This window comes from Phalangium opilio, unplaced genomic scaffold (genome assembly GCF_054372755.1).
Source record: "Phalangium opilio isolate 3A_F unplaced genomic scaffold, DU_Popi_V2 ptg000118l_1, whole genome shotgun sequence".
NCBI classification, from domain to species: Eukaryota; Metazoa; Arthropoda; class Arachnida; order Opiliones; family Phalangiidae; genus Phalangium; species Phalangium opilio.
Window position 1 is genome coordinate 949,521 of NW_028324211.1, and position 21,786 is coordinate 971,306.

General features: G+C 42.7%; 1 protein-coding gene and 40 non-coding genes across 41 annotated transcripts in view; 1 reads left to right on the forward strand and 40 right to left on the reverse strand.

Moving 5' to 3' along the window:
- LOC149622783 (uncharacterized protein F54H12.2-like) overlaps positions 1-17,504 on the forward strand; it is a 32,662-nt gene extending 15,158 nt beyond the window's left edge. Inside the window, exons 3-7 of the mRNA XM_089853515.1 lie at positions 15,841-15,898; positions 15,944-16,125; positions 16,224-16,620; positions 16,679-16,843; positions 17,051-17,504. Of these exons, the coding sequence (XP_089709641.1) occupies positions 15,841-15,898; positions 15,944-16,125; positions 16,224-16,620; positions 16,679-16,843; positions 17,051-17,504 (1,256 nt within the window). The remainder of the gene's footprint in view (positions 1-15,840; positions 15,899-15,943; positions 16,126-16,223; positions 16,621-16,678; positions 16,844-17,050) is intronic.
- TRNAE-UUC (transfer RNA glutamic acid (anticodon UUC)) lies at positions 348-419 on the reverse strand. The gene has a single exon. It is a non-coding gene; the product is annotated as a tRNA-Glu (tRNA).
- TRNAE-CUC (transfer RNA glutamic acid (anticodon CUC)) lies at positions 621-692 on the reverse strand. The gene has a single exon. It is a non-coding gene; the product is annotated as a tRNA-Glu (tRNA).
- TRNAE-CUC (transfer RNA glutamic acid (anticodon CUC)) lies at positions 1,032-1,103 on the reverse strand. The gene has a single exon. It is a non-coding gene; the product is annotated as a tRNA-Glu (tRNA).
- Positions 2,264-2,335, reverse strand: TRNAE-UUC (transfer RNA glutamic acid (anticodon UUC)). The gene has a single exon. It is a non-coding gene; the product is annotated as a tRNA-Glu (tRNA).
- TRNAE-UUC (transfer RNA glutamic acid (anticodon UUC)) lies at positions 2,401-2,472 on the reverse strand. The gene has a single exon. It is a non-coding gene; the product is annotated as a tRNA-Glu (tRNA).
- TRNAE-CUC (transfer RNA glutamic acid (anticodon CUC)) lies at positions 2,812-2,883 on the reverse strand. Its single transcript has one exon. It is a non-coding gene; the product is annotated as a tRNA-Glu (tRNA).
- Positions 3,223-3,294, reverse strand: TRNAE-CUC (transfer RNA glutamic acid (anticodon CUC)). Its single transcript has one exon. It is a non-coding gene; the product is annotated as a tRNA-Glu (tRNA).
- Positions 3,634-3,705, reverse strand: TRNAE-UUC (transfer RNA glutamic acid (anticodon UUC)). Its single transcript has one exon. It is a non-coding gene; the product is annotated as a tRNA-Glu (tRNA).
- On the reverse strand, positions 4,044-4,115 carry TRNAE-CUC (transfer RNA glutamic acid (anticodon CUC)). Its single transcript has one exon. It is a non-coding gene; the product is annotated as a tRNA-Glu (tRNA).
- On the reverse strand, positions 4,181-4,252 carry TRNAE-UUC (transfer RNA glutamic acid (anticodon UUC)). Its single transcript has one exon. It is a non-coding gene; the product is annotated as a tRNA-Glu (tRNA).
- TRNAE-CUC (transfer RNA glutamic acid (anticodon CUC)) lies at positions 4,318-4,389 on the reverse strand. Its single transcript has one exon. It is a non-coding gene; the product is annotated as a tRNA-Glu (tRNA).
- Positions 4,729-4,800, reverse strand: TRNAE-UUC (transfer RNA glutamic acid (anticodon UUC)). Its single transcript has one exon. It is a non-coding gene; the product is annotated as a tRNA-Glu (tRNA).
- Positions 5,002-5,073, reverse strand: TRNAE-CUC (transfer RNA glutamic acid (anticodon CUC)). The gene has a single exon. It is a non-coding gene; the product is annotated as a tRNA-Glu (tRNA).
- Positions 5,413-5,484, reverse strand: TRNAE-CUC (transfer RNA glutamic acid (anticodon CUC)). Its single transcript has one exon. It is a non-coding gene; the product is annotated as a tRNA-Glu (tRNA).
- Positions 6,645-6,716, reverse strand: TRNAE-UUC (transfer RNA glutamic acid (anticodon UUC)). Its single transcript has one exon. It is a non-coding gene; the product is annotated as a tRNA-Glu (tRNA).
- TRNAE-UUC (transfer RNA glutamic acid (anticodon UUC)) lies at positions 6,782-6,853 on the reverse strand. Its single transcript has one exon. It is a non-coding gene; the product is annotated as a tRNA-Glu (tRNA).
- Positions 7,193-7,264, reverse strand: TRNAE-CUC (transfer RNA glutamic acid (anticodon CUC)). Its single transcript has one exon. It is a non-coding gene; the product is annotated as a tRNA-Glu (tRNA).
- On the reverse strand, positions 7,604-7,675 carry TRNAE-CUC (transfer RNA glutamic acid (anticodon CUC)). Its single transcript has one exon. It is a non-coding gene; the product is annotated as a tRNA-Glu (tRNA).
- On the reverse strand, positions 8,015-8,086 carry TRNAE-CUC (transfer RNA glutamic acid (anticodon CUC)). Its single transcript has one exon. It is a non-coding gene; the product is annotated as a tRNA-Glu (tRNA).
- TRNAE-UUC (transfer RNA glutamic acid (anticodon UUC)) lies at positions 8,562-8,633 on the reverse strand. Its single transcript has one exon. It is a non-coding gene; the product is annotated as a tRNA-Glu (tRNA).
- TRNAE-CUC (transfer RNA glutamic acid (anticodon CUC)) lies at positions 8,973-9,044 on the reverse strand. The gene has a single exon. It is a non-coding gene; the product is annotated as a tRNA-Glu (tRNA).
- Positions 9,384-9,455, reverse strand: TRNAE-CUC (transfer RNA glutamic acid (anticodon CUC)). Its single transcript has one exon. It is a non-coding gene; the product is annotated as a tRNA-Glu (tRNA).
- On the reverse strand, positions 10,068-10,139 carry TRNAE-UUC (transfer RNA glutamic acid (anticodon UUC)). The gene has a single exon. It is a non-coding gene; the product is annotated as a tRNA-Glu (tRNA).
- Positions 10,478-10,549, reverse strand: TRNAE-CUC (transfer RNA glutamic acid (anticodon CUC)). The gene has a single exon. It is a non-coding gene; the product is annotated as a tRNA-Glu (tRNA).
- Positions 10,615-10,686, reverse strand: TRNAE-UUC (transfer RNA glutamic acid (anticodon UUC)). Its single transcript has one exon. It is a non-coding gene; the product is annotated as a tRNA-Glu (tRNA).
- TRNAE-CUC (transfer RNA glutamic acid (anticodon CUC)) lies at positions 10,889-10,960 on the reverse strand. Its single transcript has one exon. It is a non-coding gene; the product is annotated as a tRNA-Glu (tRNA).
- Positions 11,026-11,097, reverse strand: TRNAE-UUC (transfer RNA glutamic acid (anticodon UUC)). Its single transcript has one exon. It is a non-coding gene; the product is annotated as a tRNA-Glu (tRNA).
- Positions 11,300-11,371, reverse strand: TRNAE-UUC (transfer RNA glutamic acid (anticodon UUC)). The gene has a single exon. It is a non-coding gene; the product is annotated as a tRNA-Glu (tRNA).
- Positions 11,711-11,782, reverse strand: TRNAE-CUC (transfer RNA glutamic acid (anticodon CUC)). Its single transcript has one exon. It is a non-coding gene; the product is annotated as a tRNA-Glu (tRNA).
- Positions 12,122-12,193, reverse strand: TRNAE-CUC (transfer RNA glutamic acid (anticodon CUC)). Its single transcript has one exon. It is a non-coding gene; the product is annotated as a tRNA-Glu (tRNA).
- TRNAE-CUC (transfer RNA glutamic acid (anticodon CUC)) lies at positions 12,538-12,609 on the reverse strand. The gene has a single exon. It is a non-coding gene; the product is annotated as a tRNA-Glu (tRNA).
- Positions 12,812-12,883, reverse strand: TRNAE-CUC (transfer RNA glutamic acid (anticodon CUC)). Its single transcript has one exon. It is a non-coding gene; the product is annotated as a tRNA-Glu (tRNA).
- On the reverse strand, positions 13,223-13,294 carry TRNAE-UUC (transfer RNA glutamic acid (anticodon UUC)). Its single transcript has one exon. It is a non-coding gene; the product is annotated as a tRNA-Glu (tRNA).
- On the reverse strand, positions 13,633-13,704 carry TRNAE-CUC (transfer RNA glutamic acid (anticodon CUC)). The gene has a single exon. It is a non-coding gene; the product is annotated as a tRNA-Glu (tRNA).
- On the reverse strand, positions 13,770-13,841 carry TRNAE-UUC (transfer RNA glutamic acid (anticodon UUC)). The gene has a single exon. It is a non-coding gene; the product is annotated as a tRNA-Glu (tRNA).
- Positions 14,044-14,115, reverse strand: TRNAE-CUC (transfer RNA glutamic acid (anticodon CUC)). The gene has a single exon. It is a non-coding gene; the product is annotated as a tRNA-Glu (tRNA).
- TRNAE-UUC (transfer RNA glutamic acid (anticodon UUC)) lies at positions 14,181-14,252 on the reverse strand. The gene has a single exon. It is a non-coding gene; the product is annotated as a tRNA-Glu (tRNA).
- On the reverse strand, positions 14,455-14,526 carry TRNAE-UUC (transfer RNA glutamic acid (anticodon UUC)). The gene has a single exon. It is a non-coding gene; the product is annotated as a tRNA-Glu (tRNA).
- Positions 14,866-14,937, reverse strand: TRNAE-CUC (transfer RNA glutamic acid (anticodon CUC)). Its single transcript has one exon. It is a non-coding gene; the product is annotated as a tRNA-Glu (tRNA).
- Positions 15,277-15,348, reverse strand: TRNAE-CUC (transfer RNA glutamic acid (anticodon CUC)). Its single transcript has one exon. It is a non-coding gene; the product is annotated as a tRNA-Glu (tRNA).
- Positions 17,505-21,786: the final 4,282 nt, after the last annotated feature.

Here is a 21,786-nt window from a genome sequence, read left to right on the forward strand (position 1 = left end):
ATATCGGATCTATTTGGTTTCTCACAATTGAGCTCATAGTATCGTTGACTAATAAAGTTTTTAGAAAACTGACCTCCGATACCGGGAATTGAACCCGGGCCTTCTTGGTGAGAGCCAGATATCCTAGCCACTAGACAATATAGGACCTACTCGGGCTCTAACAATTGAGTTCCTAGTATCGTTTCTTAATAAAGAATTTAGAAAATTGACCTCCGATACCGGGAACTGAACCCGGGCCTTCTGGGTGAAAGCCAGCTTGCTTATCCACTAGACCATATCGGATCTGCTTGGGTTTCTACTATTGAGCTTCTTGTATCGTTTCATAATAAAGATTTTAGAAAACTGACCTCAGATACCGGGAATTGAACCCGGGCCTTCTGGGTGAAAGCCAGATATCCTAGCCACTAGACCATATCGGATCTGCTTGAGTCTCACCATTGAGCTTCTTCAATCGTTTCATAATAAAGATTTTAGAAAACTGACCTCCGATACCGGAAATTGTACCCGGGCCTTCTGGGTGAAGGCCAGATATTCTAGCCAATAGACAATATCAGATCTATTTGGTTTCTCACAATTGAGCTCATAGTATCGTTGACTAATTAAGTTTTTAGAAAACTGACCTCCGATACCGGGAATTGAACCCGGGCCTTCTGGGTGAGAGCCAGATATCCTAGCCACTAGACCATATCGGATCTGCTTGAGTCTTCACCATTGAGCTTCTTCTATCGTTTCATAATAAAGATTTTAGAAAACTGACCTCAGATACCGGGAATTGAACCCGGGCCTTCTGGGTGAAAGCCAGATATCCTGGCCACTAGACTATATCGGATCTGCTTGAGTTTTCACCATTGTGTTTCTTCTATCGTTTCATAATAAAGATTTTAGAAAACTGACCTCCGATACCGGAAATTGTACCCGGGCCTTCTGGGTGAAGGCCAGATATCCTAGCCAATAGACCATATCGGATCTATTTGGTTTCTCACAATTGAGCTCATAGTATCGTTGACTAATAAAGTTTTTAGAAAACTGACCTCCGATACCGGGAATTGAACCCGGGCCTTCTGGGTGAGAGCCATATATCCTAGCCACTAGACCATATCGGATCTGCTTGAGTCTTCACCATTGAGCTTCTTCTATCGTTTCATAATAAAGATTTTAGAAAACTGACCTCAGATACCGGGAATTGAACCCGGGCCTTCTGGGTGAAAGCCAGATATCCTGGCCACTAGACTATATCGGATCTGCTTGAGTTTTCACCATTGAGTTTCTTCTATCGTTTCATAATAAAGATTTTAGAAAACTGACCTCCGATACCGGAAATTGTACCCGGGCCTTCTGGGTGAAGGCCAGATATCCTAGCCAATAGACCATATCGGATATATTTGGTTTCTCACAATTGAGCTCATAGTATCGTTGACTAATAAAGTTTTTAGAAAACTTACCTCCGATGCCGGGAATTGAACCCGGGCCTTCTGGGTGAGAGCCAGATATCCTAGCCACTAGACCATATAGTACCTACTCGGGCTCTAACAATTGAGTTCCTAGTATCGTTTCTTAATAAAGAATTTAGAAAATTAACCTCCGATACCGGGAACTGAACCCGGGCCTTCTTGGTGAAAGCCAGCTTGCCTATCCACTAGACCATATCGGATCTGCTTGGGTTTCTACTATTGAGCTTCTTGTATCGTTTCATAATAAAGATTTTAGAAAACTGACCTCAGATACCGGGAATTGAACCCGGGCCTTCTAGGTGAAAGCCAGATATCCTAGCCACTAGACCACATCGGATCTGCTTGAGTTTCACCATTGAGCTTCTTCAATCGTTTCATAATAAAGATTTTAGAAAACTGACCTCAGATACCGGGAATTGAACCCGTTCCTTCTGGGTGAAAGCCAGATATCCTGGCCACTAGACTATATCGGATCTGCTTGAGTTTTCACCATTGAGTTTCTTCTATCGTTTCATAATAAAGATTTTAGAAAACTGACCTCCGATACCGGGAACTGAACCCGGGCCTTCTGGGTGAAATCCAGCTTGCCTATCCACTAGACTATATCGGATCTGCTTGGGTTTCTACTATAGAGCTTCTTGTATCGTTTCATAATAAAGATTTTAGAAAATTGACCTCCGATACCGGGAACTGAACCCGGGCCTTCTGGGTGAAATCCAGCTTGCCTATCCACTAGACTATATCGGATCTGCTTGGGTTTCTACTATTGAGCTTCTTGTATCGTTTGATAATAAAGATTTTAGAAAACTGACCTCAGATACCGGGAATTGAACCCGGGCCTTCTGGGTGAAAGCCAGATGTCCTAGCCACTAGACCATATCGGATCTATTTGGTTTCTCACAATTGAGCTCATAGTATCGTTGACTAATAAAGTTTTTAGAAAACTGACCTCCGATACCGGGAATTGAACCCGGGCCTTCTGGGTGAAAGCCAGATATCCTAGCCACTAGACCATATCGGATCTGCTTGAGTTTTTACCATTGAGCTTCTTCTATCGTTTCATAATAAAGATTTTAGAAAACTGACCTCAGATACCGGGAATTGAACCCGGGCCATCTGGGTGAAAGCCAGATATCCTGGCCACTAGACTATATCGGATCTGCTTGAGTTTTCACCATTTAGTTTCTTCTATCGTTTCATAATAAAGATTTTAGAAAACTGACCTCCGATACCGGAAATTGTACCCGGGCCTTCTGGGTGAAGGCCAGATATCCTAGCCAATAGACCATATCGGATCTATTTGGTTTCTCACAATTGAGCTCATAGTATCGTTGACTAATAAAGTTTTTAGAAAACTGACCTCCGATACCGGGAATTGAACCCGGGCTTTCTGGGTGAGAGCCAGATATCCTTGCCACTAGACCATATCGGATCTGCTTGAGTTTTTACCATTGAGCTTCTTCTATCGTTTCATAATAAAGATTTTAGAAAACTGACTTCAGATACCGGGAATTGAACCCGGGTCTTCTGGGTGAAAGCCAGATATCCTGGCCACTAGACTATATCGGATCTGCTTGAGTTTTCACCATTGAGTTTCTTCTATCGTTTCATAATAAAGATTTTAGAAAACTGACCTCCGATACCGGAAATTGTACCCGGGCCTTCTGGGTGAAGGCCAGATATCCTAGACAATAGACCATATCGGATCTATTTGGTTTCTCACAATTGAGCTCATAGTATCGTTGACTAATAAAGTTTTTAGAAAACTGACCTCCGATACCGGGAATTGAACCCGGGCCTTCTGGGTGAGAGCCAGATATCCTAGCCACTAGACCATATAGGATCTACTCGGGCTCTAACAATTGAGTTCCTAGTATCGTTTCTTAATAAAGAATTTAGAAAATTGACCTCCGATACCGGGAACTGAACCCGGGCCTTCTGGGTGAAAGCCAGCTTGCCTATCCACTAGACCATATCGGATCTGCTTGGGTTTCTACTATTGAGCTTCTTGTATCTTTTCATAATAAAGATTTTAGAAAACTGACCTCAGATACCGGAAATTGAACCCGGGCCTTCTGGGTGAAAGCCAGATATCCTAGCCACTAGACCATATCGGATCTATTTGGTTTCTCACAATTGAGCTCATAGTATCGTTGACTAATAAAGTTTTTAGAAAACTGACCTCCGATACCGGGAATTGAACCCGGGCCTTCTGGGTGAAAGCCAGATATCCTAGCCACTAGACCATATCGGATCTGCTTGAGTTTCACCATTGAGCTTCTTCAATCGTTTCATAATAAAGATTTTAGAAAACTGACCTCAGATACCGGGAATTGAACCCGGGCTTTCTGGGTGAAAGCCAGATATCCTGGCCACTAGACTATATCGGATCTGCTTGAGTTTTCACCATTGAGTTTCTTCTATCGTTTCATAATAAAGATTTTAGAAAACTGACCTCCGATACCGGGAATTGTACCCGGGCCTTCTGGGTGAAGGCCAGATATCCTAGCCAATAGACCATATCGGATATATTTGGTTTCTCACAATTGAGCTCATAGTATCGTTGACTAATAAAGTTTTTAGAAAACTGACCTCCGATACCGGGAATTGAACCCGGGCTTTCTGGGTGAGAGCCAGATATCCTTGCCACTAGACCATATCGGATCTGCTTGAGTTTTCACCATTGAGCTTCTTCTATCGTTTCATAATAAAGATTTTAGAAAACTGACTTCAGATACCGGGAATTGAACCCGGGCCTTCTGGGTGAAAGCCAGATATCCTGGCCACTAGACTATATCGGATCTATTTGGTTTCTCACAATTGAGCTCATAGTATCGTTGACTAATAAAGTTTTTAGAAAACTGACCTCCGATACCGGGAATTGAACCCGGGCCTTCTGGGTGAGAGCCAGATATCCTAGCCAATAGACCATATCGGATCTATTTGGTTTCTCACAATTGAGCTCATAGTATCGTTGACTAATAAAGTTTTTAGAAAACTGACCTCCGATACCGGGAATTGAACCCGGGCCTTCTTGGTGAGAGCCAGATATCCTAGCCACTAGACAATATAGGACCTACTCGGGCTCTAACAATTGAGTTCCTAGTATCGTTTCTTAATAAAGAATTTAGAAAATTGACCTCCGATACCGGGAACTGAACCCGGGCCTTCTGGGTGAAAGCCAGCTTGCTTATCCACTAGACCATATCGGATCTGCTTGGGTTTCTACTATTGAGCTTCTTGTATCGTTTCATAATAAAGATTTTAGAAAACTGACCTCAGATACCGGGAATTGAACCCGGGCCTTCTGGGTGAAAGCCAGATATCCTAGCCACTAGACCATATCGGATCTGCTTGAGTCTCACCATTGAGCTTCTTCAATCGTTTCATAATAAAGATTTTAGAAAACTGACCTCCGATACCGGAAATTGTACCCGGGCCTTCTGGGTGAAGGCCAGATATTCTAGCCAATAGACAATATCAGATCTATTTGGTTTCTCACAATTGAGCTCATAGTATCGTTGACTAATAAAGTTTTTAGAAAACTGACCTCCGATACCGGGAATTGAACCCGGGCCTTCTGGGTGAGAGCCAGATATCCTAGCCACTAGACCATATCGGATCTGCTTGAGTCTTCACCATTGAGCTTCTTCTATCGTTTCATAATAAAGATTTTAGAAAACTGACCTCAGATACCGGGAATTGAACCCGGGCCTTCTGGGTGAAAGCCAGATATCCTGGCCACTAGACTATATCGGATCTGCTTGAGTTTTCACCATTGAGTTTCTTCTATCGTTTCATAATAAAGATTTTAGAAAACTGACCTCCGATACCGGAAATTGTACCCGGGCCTTCTGGGTGAAGGCCAGATATCCTAGCCAATAGACCATATCGGATCTATTTGGTTTCTCACAATTGAGCTCATAGTATCGTTGACTAATAAAGTTTTTAGAAAACTGACCTCCGATACCGGGAATTGAACCCGGGCCTTCTGGGTGAGAGCCAGATATCCTAGCCACTAGACCATATCGGATCTGCTTGAGTCTTCACCATTGAGCTTCTTCTATCGTTTCATAATAAAGATTTTAGAAAACTGACCTCAGATACCGGGAATTGAACCCGGGCCTTCTGGGTGAAAGCCAGATATCCTGGCCACTAGACTATATCGGATCTGCTTGAGTTTTCACCATTGAGTTTCTTCTATCGTTTCATAATAAAGATTTTAGAAAACTGACCTCCGATACCGGAAATTGTACCCGGGCCTTCTGGGTGAAGGCCAGATATCCTAGCCAATAGACCATATCGGATATATTTGGTTTCTCACAATTGAGCTCATAGTATCGTTGACTAATAAAGTTTTTAGAAAACTTACCTCCGATGCCGGGAATTGAACCCGGGCCTTCTGGGTGAGAGCCAGATATCCTAGCCACTAGACCATATAGTACCTACTCGGGCTCTAACAATTGAGTTCCTAGTATCGTTTCTTAATAAAGAATTTAGAAAATTAACCTCCGATACCGGGAACTGAACCCGGGCCTTCTTGGTGAAAGCCAGCTTGCCTATCCACTAGACCATATCGGATCTGCTTGGGTTTCTACTATTGAGCTTCTTGTATCGTTTCATAATAAAGATTTTAGAAAACTGACCTCAGATACCGGGAATTGAACCCGGGCCTTCTAGGTGAAAGCCAGATATCCTAGCCACTAGACCACATCGGATCTGCTTGAGTTTCACCATTGAGCTTCTTCAATCGTTTCATAATAAAGATTTTAGAAAACTGACCTCAGATACCGGGAATTGAACCCGTTCCTTCTGGGTGAAAGCCAGATATCCTGGCCACTAGACTATATCGGATCTGCTTGAGTTTTCACCATTGAGTTTCTTCTATCGTTTCATAATAAAGATTTTAGAAAACTGACCTCCGATACCGGGAACTGAACCCGGGCCTTCTGGGTGAAATCCAGCTTGCCTATCCACTAGACTATATCGGATCTGCTTGGGTTTCTACTATAGAGCTTCTTGTATCGTTTCATAATAAAGATTTTAGAAAATTGACCTCCGATACCGGGAACTGAACCCGGGCCTTCTGGGTGAAATCCAGCTTGCCTATCCACTAGACTATATCGGATCTGCTTGGGTTTCTACTATTGAGCTTCTTGTATCGTTTGATAATAAAGATTTTAGAAAACTGACCTCAGATACCGGGAATTGAACCCGGGCCTTCTGGGTGAAAGCCAGATGTCCTAGCCACTAGACCATATCGGATCTATTTGGTTTCTCACAATTGAGCTCATAGTATCGTTGACTAATAAAGTTTTTAGAAAACTGACCTCCGATACCGGGAATTGAACCCGGGCCTTCTGGGTGAAAGCCAGATATCCTAGCCACTAGACCATATCGGATCTGCTTGAGTTTTTACCATTGAGCTTCTTCTATCGTTTCATAATAAAGATTTTAGAAAACTGACCTCAGATACCGGGAATTGAACCCGGGCCATCTGGGTGAAAGCCAGATATCCTGGCCACTAGACTATATCGGATCTGCTTGAGTTTTCACCATTTAGTTTCTTCTATCGTTTCATAATAAAGATTTTAGAAAACTGACCTCCGATACCGGAAATTGTACCCGGGCCTTCTGGGTGAAGGCCAGATATCCTAGCCAATAGACCATATCGGATCTATTTGGTTTCTCACAATTGAGCTCATAGTATCGTTGACTAATAAAGTTTTTAGAAAACTGACCTCCGATACCGGGAATTGAACCCGGGCCTTCTGGGTGAGAGCCAGATATCCTAGCCACTAGACCATATCGGATCTGCTTGAGTCTTCACCATTGAGCTTCTTCTATCGTTTCATAATAAAGATTTTAGAAAACTGACCTCAGATACCGGGAATTGAACCCGGGCCTTCTGGGTGAAAGCCAGATATCCTGGCCACTAGACTATATCGGATCTGCTTGAGTTTTCACCATTGAGTTTCTTCTATCGTTTCATAATAAAGATTTTAGAAAACTGACCTCCGATACCGGAAATTGTACCCGGGCCTTCTGGGTGAAGGCCAGATATCCTAGCCAATAGACCATATCGGATCTATTTGGTTTCTCACAATTGAGCTCATAGTATCGTTGACTAATAAAGTTTTTAGAAAACTGACCTCCGATACCGGGAATTGAACCCGGGCCTTCTGGGTGAGAGCCAGATATCCTAGCCACTAGACCATATCGGATCTGCTTGAGTCTTCACCATTGAGCTTCTTCTATCGTTTCATAATAAAGATTTTAGAAAACTGACCTCAGATACCGGGAATTGAACCCGGGCCTTCTGGGTGAAAGCCAGATATCCTGGCCACTAGACTATATCGGATCTGCTTGAGTTTTCACCATTGAGTTTCTTCTATCGTTTCATAATAAAGATTTTAGAAAACTGACCTCCGATACCGGAAATTGTACCCGGGCCTTCTGGGTGAAGGCCAGATATCCTAGACAATAGACCATATCGGATCTATTTGGTTTCTCACAATTGAGCTCATAGTATCGTTGACTAATAAAGTTTTTAGAAAACTGACCTCCGATACCGGGAATTGAACCCGGGCCTTCTGGGTGAGAGCCAGATATCCTAGCCACTAGACCATATAGGATCTACTCGGGCTCTAACAATTGAGTTCCTAGTATCGTTTCTTAATAAAGAATTTAGAAAATTGACCTCCGATACCGGGAACTGAACCCGGGCCTTCTGGGTGAAAGCCAGCTTGCCTATCCACTAGACCATATCGGATCTGCTTGGGTTTCTACTATTGAGCTTCTTGTATCTTTTCATAATAAAGATTTTAGAAAACTGACCTCAGATACCGGAAATTGAACCCGGGCCTTCTGGGTGAAAGCCAGATATCCTAGCCACTAGACCATATCGGATCTGCTTGAGTTTCACCATTGAGCTTCTTCAATCGTTTCATAATAAAGATTTTAGAAAACTGACCTCAGATACCGGGAATTGAACCCGGGCTTTCTGGGTGAAAGCCAGATATCCTGGCCACTAGACTATATCGGATCTGCTTGAGTTTTCACCATTGAGTTTCTTCTATCGTTTCATAATAAAGATTTTAGAAAACTGACCTCCGATACCGGGAATTGAACCCGGGCCTTCTGGGTGAAAGCCAGATATCCTAGCCACTAGACCATATCGGATCTGCTTGAGTTTTTACCATTGAGCTTCTTCTATCGTTTCATAATAAAGATTTTAGAAAACTGACCTCAGATACCGGGAATTGAACCCGGGCCATCTGGGTGAAAGCCAGATATCCTGGCCACTAGACTATATCGGATCTGCTTGAGTTTTCACCATTTAGTTTCTTCTATCGTTTCATAATAAAGATTTTAGAAAACTGACCTCCGATACCGGAAATTGTACCCGGGCCTTCTGGGTGAAGGCCAGATATCCTAGCCAATAGACCATATCGGATCTATTTGGTTTCTCACAATTGAGCTCATAGTATCGTTGACTAATAAAGTTTTTAGAAAACTGACCTCCGATACCGGGAATTGAACCCGGGCTTTCTGGGTGAGAGCCAGATATCCTTGCCACTAGACCATATCGGATCTGCTTGAGTTTTTACCATTGAGCTTCTTCTATCGTTTCATAATAAAGATTTTAGAAAACTGACTTCAGATACCGGGAATTGAACCCGGGTCTTCTGGGTGAAAGCCAGATATCCTGGCCACTAGACTATATCGGATCTGCTTGAGTTTTCACCATTGAGTTTCTTCTATCGTTTCATAATAAAGATTTTAGAAAACTGACCTCCGATACCGGAAATTGTACCCGGGCCTTCTGGGTGAAGGCCAGATATCCTAGACAATAGACCATATCGGATCTATTTGGTTTCTCACAATTGAGCTCATAGTATCGTTGACTAATAAAGTTTTTAGAAAACTGACCTCCGATACCGGGAATTGAACCCGGGCCTTCTGGGTGAGAGCCAGATATCCTAGCCACTAGACCATATAGGATCTACTCGGGCTCTAACAATTGAGTTCCTAGTATCGTTTCTTAATAAAGAATTTAGAAAATTGACCTCCGATACCGGGAACTGAACCCGGGCCTTCTGGGTGAAAGCCAGCTTGCCTATCCACTAGACCATATCGGATCTGCTTGGGTTTCTACTATTGAGCTTCTTGTATCTTTTCATAATAAAGATTTTAGAAAACTGACCTCAGATACCGGAAATTGAACCCGGGCCTTCTGGGTGAAAGCCAGATATCCTAGCCACTAGACCATATCGGATCTGCTTGAGTTTCACCATTGAGCTTCTTCAATCGTTTCATAATAAAGATTTTAGAAAACTGACCTCAGATACCGGGAATTGAACCCGGGCTTTCTGGGTGAAAGCCAGATATCCTGGCCACTAGACTATATCGGATCTGCTTGAGTTTTCACCATTGAGTTTCTTCTATCGTTTCATAATAAAGATTTTAGAAAACTGACCTCCGATACCGGGAATTGTACCCGGGCCTTCTGGGTGAAGGCCAGATATCCTAGCCAATAGACCATATCGGATATATTTGGTTTCTCACAATTGAGCTCATAGTATCGTTGACTAATAAAGTTTTTAGAAAACTGACCTCCGATACCGGGAATTGAACCCGGGCCTTCTGGGTGAAAGCCAGATATCCTAGCCACTAGACCATATCGGATCTGCTTGAGTTTCACCATTGAGCTTCTTCAATCGTTTCATAATAAAGATTTTAGAAAACTGACCTCAGATACCGGGAATTGAACCCGGGCTTTCTGGGTGAAAGCCAGATATCCTGGCCACTAGACTATATCGGATCTGCTTGAGTTTTCACCATTGAGTTTCTTCTATCGTTTCATAATAAAGATTTTAGAAAACTGACCTCCGATACCGGGAATTGTACCCGGGCCTTCTGGGTGAAGGCCAGATATCCTAGCCAATAGACCATATCGGATATATTTGGTTTCTCACAATTGAGCTCATAGTATCGTTGACTAATAAAGTTTTTAGAAAACTGACCTCCGATACCGGGAATTGAACCCGGGCTTTCTGGGTGAGAGCCAGATATCCTTGCCACTAGACCATATCGGATCTGCTTGAGTTTTCACCATTGAGCTTCTTCTATCGTTTCATAATAAAGATTTTAGAAAACTGACTTCAGATACCGGGAATTGAACCCGGGCCTTCTGGGTGAAAGCCAGATATCCTGGCCACTAGACTATATCGGATCTGCTTGAGTTTTCACCATTGAGTTTCTTCTATCGTTTCATAATAAAGATTTTAGAAAACTGACCTCCGATACCGGGAATTGTACCCGGGCCTTCTGGGTGAAGGCCAGATATCCTAGCCAATAGACCATATCGGATATATTTGGTTTCTCACAATTGAGCTCATAGTATCGTTGACTAATAAAGTTTTTAGAAAACTGACCTCCGATACCGGGAATTGAACCCGGGCTTTCTGGGTGAGAGCCAGATATCCTTGCCACTAGACCATATCGGATCTGCTTGAGTTTTCACCATTGAGCTTCTTCTATCGTTTCATAATAAAGATTTTAGAAAACTGACTTCAGATACCGGGAATTGAACCCGGGCCTTCTGGGTGAAAGCCAGATATCCTGGCCACTAGACTATATCGGATCTGCTTGAGTTTTCACCATTGAGTTTCTTCTATCGTTTCATAATAAAGATTTTAGAAAACTGACCTCCGATACCGGAAATTGTACCCGGGCCTTCTGGGTGAAGGCCAGATATCCTAGACAATAGACCATATCGGATCTGCTTGAGTTTTCACCATTTAGTTTCTTCTATCGTTTCATAATAAAGATTTTAGAAAACTGACCTCCGATACCGGGAATTGAACCCGGGCCTTCTGGGTGAAAGCCAGATATCCTAGCCACTAGACCATATCGGACCTGCTTGAGTTTTCACCATTGAGCTTCTTCTATCGTTTCATAATAAAGATTTTAGAAAACTGACCTCAGATACCGGGAATTGAACCCGGGCCTTCTGGGTGAAAGCCAGATATCCTGGCCACTAGACTATATCGGATCTGCTTGAGTTTTCACCATTTAGTTTCTTCTATCGTTTCATAATAAAGATTTTAGAAAACTGACCTCCGATACCGGAAATTGTACCCGGGCCTTCTGGGTGAAGGCCAGATATCCTAGCCAATAGACCATATTTGATCTATTTGGTTTCTCACAATTGAGCTCATAGTATCGTTGACTAATAAAGTTTTTAGAAAACTGACCTCCGATACCGGGAATTGAACCCGGGCCTTCTGGGTGAGAGCCAGATATCCTAGCCACTAGACCATATCGGATCTGCTTGAGTTTTCACCATTGAGCTTCTTCTATCGTTTCATAATAAAGATTTTAGAAAACTGACCTCAGATACCGGGAATTGAACCCGGGCCTTCTGGGTGAAAGCCAGATATCCTGGCCACTAGACTATATCGGATCTGCTTGAGTTTTCACCATTGAGTTTCTTCTATCGTTTCATAATAAAGATTTTAGAAAACTGACCTCCGATACCGGAAATTGTACCCGGGCCTTCTGGGTGAAGGCCAGATATCCTAGCCAATAGACCATATCGGATATATTTGGTTTCTCACAATTGAGCTCATAGTATCGTTGACTAATAAAGTTTTTAGAAAACTGACCTCCGATACCGGGAATTGAACCCGGGCTTTCTGGGTGAGAGCCAGATATCCTAGCCACTAGACCATATCGGATCTGCTTGAGTTTTCACCATTGAGCTTCTTCTATCGTTTCATAATAAAGATTTTAGAAAACTGACCTCAGATACCGGGAATTGAACCCGGGCCTTCTGGGTGAAAGCCAGATATCCTGGCCACTAGACTATATCGGATCTGCTTGAGTTTTCACCATTGAGTTTCTTCTATCGTTTCATAATAAAGATTTTAGAAAACTGACCTCCGATACCGGAAATTGTACCCGGGCCTTCTGGGTGAAGGCCAGATATCCTAGCCAATAGACCGATATGTATCGGATATATTTGGTTTCTCACAATTGAGCTCATAGTATCGTTGACTAATAAAGTTTTTAGAAAACTGACCTCCGATACCGGGAATTGAACCCGGGCTTTCTGGGTGAGAGCCAGATATCCTAGCCACTAGACCATATCGGATCTGCTTGAGTTTTCACCATTGAGCTTCTTCTATCGTTTCATAATAAAGATTTTAGAAAACTGACCTCCGATACCGGAAATTGTACCCGGGCCTTCTGGGTGAAGGCCAGATATCCTAGACAATAGACCATATCGGATCTATTTGGTTTCTCACAATTGAGCTCATAGTATCGTTGACTAATAAAGTTTTTAGAAAACTGACCTCCGATACCGGGAATTGAACCCGGGCCTTCTGGGTGAGAGCCAGATATCCTAGCCACTAGACCATATAGGATCTACTCGGGCTCTAACAATTGAGTTCCTAGTATCGTTTCTTAATAAAGAATTTAGAAAATTGACCTCCGATACCGGGAACTGAACCCGGGCCTTCTGGGTGAAAGCCAGCTTGCCTATCCACTAGACCATATCGGATCTGCTTGGGTTTCTACTATTGAGCTTCTTGTATCTTTTCATAATAAAGATTTTAGAAAACTGACCTCAAATACCGGAAATTGAACCCGGGCCTTCTGGGTGAAAGCCAGATATCCTAGCCACTAGACCATATCGGATCTATTTGGTTTCTCACAATTGAGCTCATAGTATCGTTGACTAATAAAGTTTTTAGAAAACTGACCTCCGATACCGGGAATTGAACCCGGGCCTTCTGGGTGAAAGCCAGATATCCTAGCCACTAGACCATATCGGATCTGCTTGAGTTTCACCATTGAGCTTCTTCAATCGTTTCATAATAAAGATTTTAGAAAACTGACCTCAGATACCGGGAATTGAACCCGGGCTTTCTGGGTGAAAGCCAGATATCCTGGCCACTAGACTATATCGGATCTGCTTGAGTTTTCACCATTGAGTTTCTTCTATCGTTTCATAATAAAGATTTTAGAAAACTGACCTCCGATACCGGGAATTGTACCCGGGCCTTCTGGGTGAAGGCCAGATATCCTAGCCAATAGACCATATCGGATATATTTGGTTTCTCACAATTGAGCTCATAGTATCGTTGACTAATAAAGTTTTTAGAAAACTGACCTCCGATACCGGGAATTGAACCCGGGCTTTCTGGGTGAGAGCCAGATATCCTTGCCACTAGACCATATCGGATCTGCTTGAGTTTTCACCATTGAGCTTCTTCTATCGTTTCATAATAAAGATTTTAGAAAACTGACTTCAGATACCGGGAATTGAACCCGGGCCTTCTGGGTGAAAGCCAGATATCCTGGCCACTAGACTATATCGGATCTGCTTGAGTTTTCACCATTGAGTGACTTCTATCGTTTCATAATAAAGATTTTAGAAAACTGACCTCCGATACCGGGAATTGTACCCGGGCCTTCTGGGTGAAGGCCAGATATCCTAGCCAATAGACCATATCGGATATATTTGGTTTCTCACAATTGAGCTCATAGTATCGTTGACTAATAAAGTTTTTAGAAAACTGACCTCCGATACCGGGAATTGAACCCGGGCTTTCTGGGTGAGAGCCAGATATCCTTGCCACTAGACCATATCGGATCTGCTTGAGTTTTCACCATTGAGCTTCTTCTATCGTTTCATAATAAAGATTTTAGAAAACTGACTTCAGATACCGGGAATTGAACCCGGGCCTTCTGGGTGAAAGCCAGATATCCTGGCCACTAGACTATATCGGATCTGCTTGAGTTTTCACCATTGAGTTTCTTCTATCGTTTCATAATAAAGATTTTAGAAAACTGACCTCCGATACCGGAAATTGTACCCGGGCCTTCTGGGTGAAGGCCAGATATCCTAGACAATAGACCATATCGGATCTGCTTGAGTTTTCACCATTTAGTTTCTTCTATCGTTTCATAATAAAGATTTTAGAAAACTGACCTCCGATACCGGGAATTGAACCCGGGCCTTCTGGGTGAAAGCCAGATATCCTAGCCACTAGACCATATCGGACCTGCTTGAGTTTTCACCATTGAGCTTCTTCTATCGTTTCATAATAAAGATTTTAGAAAACTGACCTCAGATACCGGGAATTGAACCCGGGCCTTCTGGGTGAAAGCCAGATATCCTGGCCACTAGACTATATCGGATCTGCTTGAGTTTTCACCATTTAGTTTCTTCTATCGTTTCATAATAAAGATTTTAGAAAACTGACCTCCGATACCGGAAATTGTACCCGGGCCTTCTGGGTGAAGGCCAGATATCCTAGCCAATAGACCATATTTGATCTATTTGGTTTCTCACAATTGAGCTCATAGTATCGTTGACTAATAAAGTTTTTAGAAAACTGACCTCCGATACCGGGAATTGAACCCGGGCCTTCTGGGTGAGAGCCAGATATCCTAGCCACTAGACCATATCGGATCTGCTTGAGTTTTCACCATTGAGCTTCTTCTATCGTTTCATAATAAAGATTTTAGAAAACTGACCTCAGATACCGGGAATTGAACCCGGGCCTTCTGGGTGAAAGCCAGATATCCTGGCCACTAGACTATATCGGATCTGCTTGAGTTTTCACCATTGAGTTTCTTCTATCGTTTCATAATAAAGATTTTAGAAAACTGACCTCCGATACCGGAAATTGTACCCGGGCCTTCTGGGTGAAGGCCAGATATCCTAGCCAATAGACCATATCGGATATATTTGGTTTCTCACAATTGAGCTCATAGTATCGTTGACTAATAAAGTTTTTAGAAAACTGACCTCCGATACCGGGAATTGAACCCGGGCTTTCTGGGTGAGAGCCAGATATCCTAGCCACTAGACCATATCGGATCTGCTTGAGTTTTCACCATTGAGCTTCTTCTATCGTTTCATAATAAAGATTTTAGAAAACTGACCTCAGATACCGGGAATTGAACCCGGGCCTTCTGGGTGAAAGCCAGATATCCTGGCCACTAGACTATATCGGATCTGCTTGAGTTTTCACCATTGAGTTTCTTCTATCGTTTCATAATAAAGATTTTAGAAAACTGACCTCCGATACCGGAAATTGTACCCGGGCCTTCTGGGTGAAGGCCAGATATCCTAGCCAATAGACCGATATGTATCGGATATATTTGGTTTCTCACAATTGAGCTCATAGTATCGTTGACTAATAAAGTTTTTAGAAAACTGACCTCCGATACCGGGAATTGAACCCGGGCTTTCTGGGTGAGAGCCAGATATCCTAGCCACTAGACCAAAAGCCCGACGTCTTAGAAAGGCGAGAATGTTGCTACAAGCGATATTACAATAATCAAGCGGGGTCCAGAGGGTATTATATAGGAAATAACCCTAATTTGAAAGGTCACGGATTTGGGAGTTTTTTTTCCGGATTGGTAAGGTTTGTTAGGCCTTTGCTTACAAGCGGTGCCAAATTTCTCGGCAGAAAAGCTGTTAGTACAGGGACCAAAATTTTCAGTGACGTAGTATCGGGCAAGGATATTAAAGAGGCTGCTAAGAAAAGAGTAACGGAAACTTTAGATGATATTAGAACACAGCATGGGGGAGGGGGGAAACGTCGCAGACGTAAAAAACCCTTGAAACGAAAACGGGCTCAAAGTAAAAAAGGTATAAAACGAGCGGCTACCAGGAAAATAAAGCCATTTCGCCGTCGTATACCCTACAGGTCAAGACGACACGATATTTTCTCCTAAACATGTTTCAAGCGACAATATCTGAGCTGGACTTTTTCGAATCTGTCCCGATTCAAACATCGGTAGAATCGGCCAAATATGTTTGCTATCGACCTATTTCGGTTTTGGATGGAGACTCTCAGATTGAATTTTACGTACCTGGAAACGGTGAAGAATATATTGACGCCTCTCTAACTATGCTTTATGTTCGAGCTAAAATAGTACATACGGATGGTACCGATCTTGTTGAAGCCGATAACGTAGCGCCCGTCAACAATTTTTTACACTCACTCTGGGATACGGAAGAAGTAACCGCCAATGATACGCCTATTTCATCTTCAACAAGAAACTACGCCTTCAAAGCCTACCTAGAAACATTGCTAAACTATGGCGGAGACGCTAAAAAATCTCATTTAACTTCTTCTTTATGGCATAAAGATACGGCTGGGAAAATGCTTTCTGTAACTGAAAACCGGGCATATTGTCAGGAAAGAGTTAGCAAAGGATTCGAAAGAGATTGAAATGTACGGAGCCCTACACGCTGATATGTTTAACGTTTCAAAATTCATACCCAATGGCGTCAGTCTTAGAGTCAGGATGACCCGAAATAAACCGGGTTTTGTTTTGCTCGGAGCTCCTCCCCCCGGTGGCGTGTGGTACAAGCACGAAATACTCGAAGTAGGTTTATATATTCGTAAAGTGCGAGTAGCCCCTCGAGTAATGCTAGCTTTAGAATCGGCTTGGACTAAAGCCACGGCAAAATATCCATTCACTAGGACAGAAGTGAAAGTTTTTACCATTGCGGCAAATATTCAAAAAACTACTATAGATAACGTATATTTAGGGGTTTTACCAAACAGATTAACAGCGGGATTAGTAACTCATAACTCGTATAACGGCAAATTGGGTTGGAACCCTTTCGAATTCAACAACTTTAACGTGAATTATATTAATCCGATTATCGGCTCGGAACAAGTACTCGCTAAGCCTTTGCGACCAAATTTCAAAAAGGGTCTTTACGCTAGATCATATTATTCTCTGTTTACCGGATCTGGTACTCATTACAAAGACGATGGTAACGAAATATCTATGAAGGAGTATCCCAAAGGCTATACGCTTTACTGTTTTGATTTGACTCAAGATGGTACCGCGTCAGATATAAATCATTACAACCCTATACGACAGGGACAATTGCGACTTGAACTCGGATTCGAAGAACCGGTACCCGAAACGCTGAGCTTGATCGTTTATTCAGAGTTTCAAAGTTTAATGCACATAGATCATAATAGGACAGTCGTTGTAGATTCGCCATGAACGCTTCAACCATAAAAAGGGTTTTGAGATACTCCCGCGGTTTCATGGGCGTATACCCACGCGATGTTCTACCCAAATATATCCTTCGATATCCGGCGTCCCTTGTTATAAATCTAGATAATCACAAAGGAAACGGTAGTCATTGGATTTGTCTCTATATAGATGGGAATAAACAATGTTATTATTTTGATTCCTTGGGCTTGGGTCCCTTGACAGAAGATATTAAAACATTTATGAGAGAAAATTCTACGAAAATAAACTATAATAGGAGGGCTTTACAGCCCCCCGACAGTTCCGCTTGCGGTATATACTGCGTTGTATACATTATGCACAGAACGAGGAGAAGAAGCACAAACCTGTTTTTCAAGAAATTTAAAAGGGACCCGTGGATGAATGACGTCATCATATCCAACCTCTATAAGAGAACCACGCCCCCTTCGGAATTCTCGTATCCAATCCCGACTCGGTATTAGTCCACGTCCGGGCCTCATCGTTTCCAGCCTCTATAAGAGAAGCCCAACGGTCGTTTGAGGTTTCATATTCAACCTCTGTTCGGTTTTACACGGTCATACATAGACTCGCCGCTAGTTATTATTATGAAGTCCGCCGTTATTGAGTTAGAATACCTGAACGGGTGCACTCGTAGTGACGGCACTATAGACCTCATCGTTAAAGAACTGGCCATAACGACCATCGAGGCAAAGCCTTCAACCGTTTCCTGGACATTCGCGTCACCCTACAATAAATCTCACGTGGCGATTTCAAAACAACGCCAGAACCAATGGGTCTCGCGTAATCTACACCAGCTGGACTGGACTGCTGGCCTAACCTCTTACAGCAAAATCGACGAATGCCTCGCCGCTGCTCTTCAGGGGGTCGATTTTATCTTCTCCAAGGGCGATTCCAAAGTCGCCTTTCTATCGGACCGCCTTAACAGAACGGTGCACGATCTAAACGATTTCAAGTGCCCGAAAGCCACCACCGCGGACATTTCTTCTCTCCCCGTACGTTGCTTGTACCCACATCCAGTCGGTGAGCACCGAACGGCCTGCGCCTTTGACAAGGCTTTAATTTACGCCTTATGGGCATATTCTAACAAAGCCGAAATTAATATTTCGTGCAATCTTGATACACTTAACGAATTTTATATGTAAAAAATAAATAAATGTCTTTTTCCCCTAAAAATGATTTTATTTTTTCAACATACACATATTACAGTTTTAAACAGGGCCTATTTTTTCTAGCTAGGAGAGCGAACGTGTCTAAACACGTATTGCAAGGATCCGTTATTCGGATTGATTGTGCCTCATTTCTAATAAAACCGAGATGATGTAACCTTGAAACGCTTTAGTTATAGTATGCAAGTCTAGACACGGATTATTTTTACAGGGGCCTCTTTTGTTTCGTTTTGTCGAGGGGCCCTAGGTCTTGTTAGAGTTTAGTTTTTATGGAGTTCCGGTTATAGGTTGGGTTCTAGTTAAAGTTTAGTTTAGTTTTTGCTGTGGGGGAAGGAAGGAGTGGGCCTCATTTCTAATAAAACCGAGATGATGTAACCTTGACACAGTTAAAGAATTTTAGTTATAGTATGCAAGTCTAGACACGGATTATTTTTACGGGGGCCTCTTTTGTTTCGTTTTGTCGAGGGCCCTAGGTCTTGTTAGAGTTTAGTTTTTATGGAGTTCCGGTTATAGGTTGGGTTCTAGTTAAAGTTTAGTTTAGTTTTTGCTGTTTGGGAAGGAAGGAGTGGGCCTCATTTCTAATAAAACCGAGATGATGTAACCTTGACACAGTTAAAGAATTTTAGTTATAGTATGCAAGTCTAGACACGGATTATTTTTACGGGGGCCTCTTTTGTTTCGTTTTGTCGAGGGGCCCTAGGTCTTGTTAGAGTTTTGTTTTTATGGAGTTCCGGTTATTGGTTGGGTTCTAGTTAAAGTTTAGTTTTTGTTGTGGGGGAAGGAAGGAGTGGGCGAACAGGTCTGGACATGAATTCCTTTAGCCGCTAGGGGGTGTATATGTTTTTATATAAGCAAACGGGAAAGGCCGTTGGGCTTCATAACCCAGTATGAACGTCGAGGCGAAAAGACGTGAAAGTTTCTCTCGTTGGGAAGCCCCGTATACAAATCCCAGAGATTTAGCTAGAGACGGATTTTTTTATTTATATACGTATGGTACCGATACCGTAGAGTGTTATTTTTGTCACGGTATATAAAACAGTTGGAAATCTCGAGATTCTGTGCACGAAGAGCACAAACGGCATTTTCCTAGTTGTCCCTTCATCCGCGGACTTCCAACAAACAACGTACCGATCGATGACGACAAGGGTCACGACGTTCCACCCACCGCCCGCTCTGATTATATGGAGTTTCGCATTCCAAAGTCTGTCATTCAAAAGGCAATTTTGGATACCTACGTCAAAGAAATTTTCACCGACCCCAAGAACCGCGATATGCTAAATAGGACATGAATTCGGAAAAATCCCGTTTAAAAACTTTCCAATCGTGGACGTCGCTTTACGTTGATACCGCCGAACTAGCGCGAGACGGGTTTTATTTAGACCGTAGAGATACCTACAGATGTTTCTTTTCTCACGGTACTCTTCAAGTATGGACAACCTCGGAATCGGTACACGATAAACATAGACAATTGCACCCCGACTGTCCATTCATTTTCGGGCAAAAAACGCTAGTCCAGACGGACCGTACCTTCAGATGCTTCTTTTGCCACGGTACTCTTCATGTATGGACAACTTCGGAATCGGTACGCGATAAACATAGACAATTGTACCCCGACTGTCCGTTCATTCTCGGGCAACAAACACTCAATGTGCCTATCGAATCATACGTTACTTCGGAAAACGAGGACTATATCTTCCATATCAAGAAAAGACGAAGCTAAAAGACTCTTACAATGGTGAAAAAACAAGTTACTTTTTGCCCTTTAATCGTAATATATAAAATACCTTACGAGAATCGTTTGAACTATTATTATATTGATAAATTGCATTTTAACGAACGCATCCGTAATATTAATACTTTAGTTGAAAAAATACTTTGTGTAAATATATAAATAAAAACATGGTAAAAAATATTAAATGTTTCTTGCTTGATAACATACATAGCGCAAAAGTAAAAATTCGGGAGAGAAATACGGAGAGAGATAGATTTAGTTTACTAGAGAGGGAAAGTTTAAAACATGAGGAATTAAACTATACGGAGTTGACCAAAGGCGAGAGATCGCGCGCAGGCTCGTACATGGGAACCTAGCTAGAGAGGAGGAATTGCGCGCTAGAGAGAGAGAGAAAGATGGTAAAAGATCCCCCGCATTGACAGCGCTTTCGCCGGTATGGAGCTCGGGGCGAAAGAGAAAGTGAGAGAGAGGCGGCGTAAAAAAAATACAGTGGCGGGAAAGGAGCGGGGGTAAAGAGAGAGACGGGAATGGAGCGGGGGTAAAGAGACGGCGAAATAAAGAGATGGTGAAAGTCACCGAAATAAAGAGACGGTGAAAGTCAGTGAGGGGGAACAAGAAGTACCACCCCCTCCGGGGGCGGAATTGGAGGGGGCAAAAAATACCGGGGGGCCAAAAAAATTTGACCCACCCTGCGCGGGTGTCGAGGATGGGGGAAAAAATTCATCCCCCCTGCGCTGCCCGCGGGTATCGAGGCTTACTATTCTCTCCTAGTATCGTTTCTTAATAAAAAAAATTTAGAAAATTGACCTCCGATTTCGGGAATTGAACCCAGGCCTTCTGGGTGAAAGCCAGATATCCTAGCCACTAGACCATATCGGATTTGCTTGAGTTTTCACCATTGAGCTTCTTTTATCCTTTCATAATAAAGATTTTAGAAAACTGACCTCAGATACCGGGAATTGAACCCGGTCCTTCTGGGTGAGAGCCAGATATCCTAGCCACTAGACCATATCGGATCTGCTTGAGTTTTAACGATTGAGTTCCTAGTATCGTTTCTTAATAAAGAATATAGAAAATTGACCTCCGATACCGGGAACAGAACCCGGGCCTTCTGGGTGAAAGCCAGCTTGCCTATCCACTAGACCATATCGGATCTGCTTGGGTTTCCACTATTGAGCTTCTTGTATCGTTTCATAATAAAGATTTTAGAAAACTGACCTCAGATACCGGAAATCGAACCCGGGCCTTCTGGGTTAAGCCAGATATCCTAGCCCCTAGACCATATCGGATCTGCTCGGGTTTTCACCATTGAGCTTCTTCTATCGTTTCATAAAAAAGATTTTAGAAAACTGACATCAGATACCGGGAATTG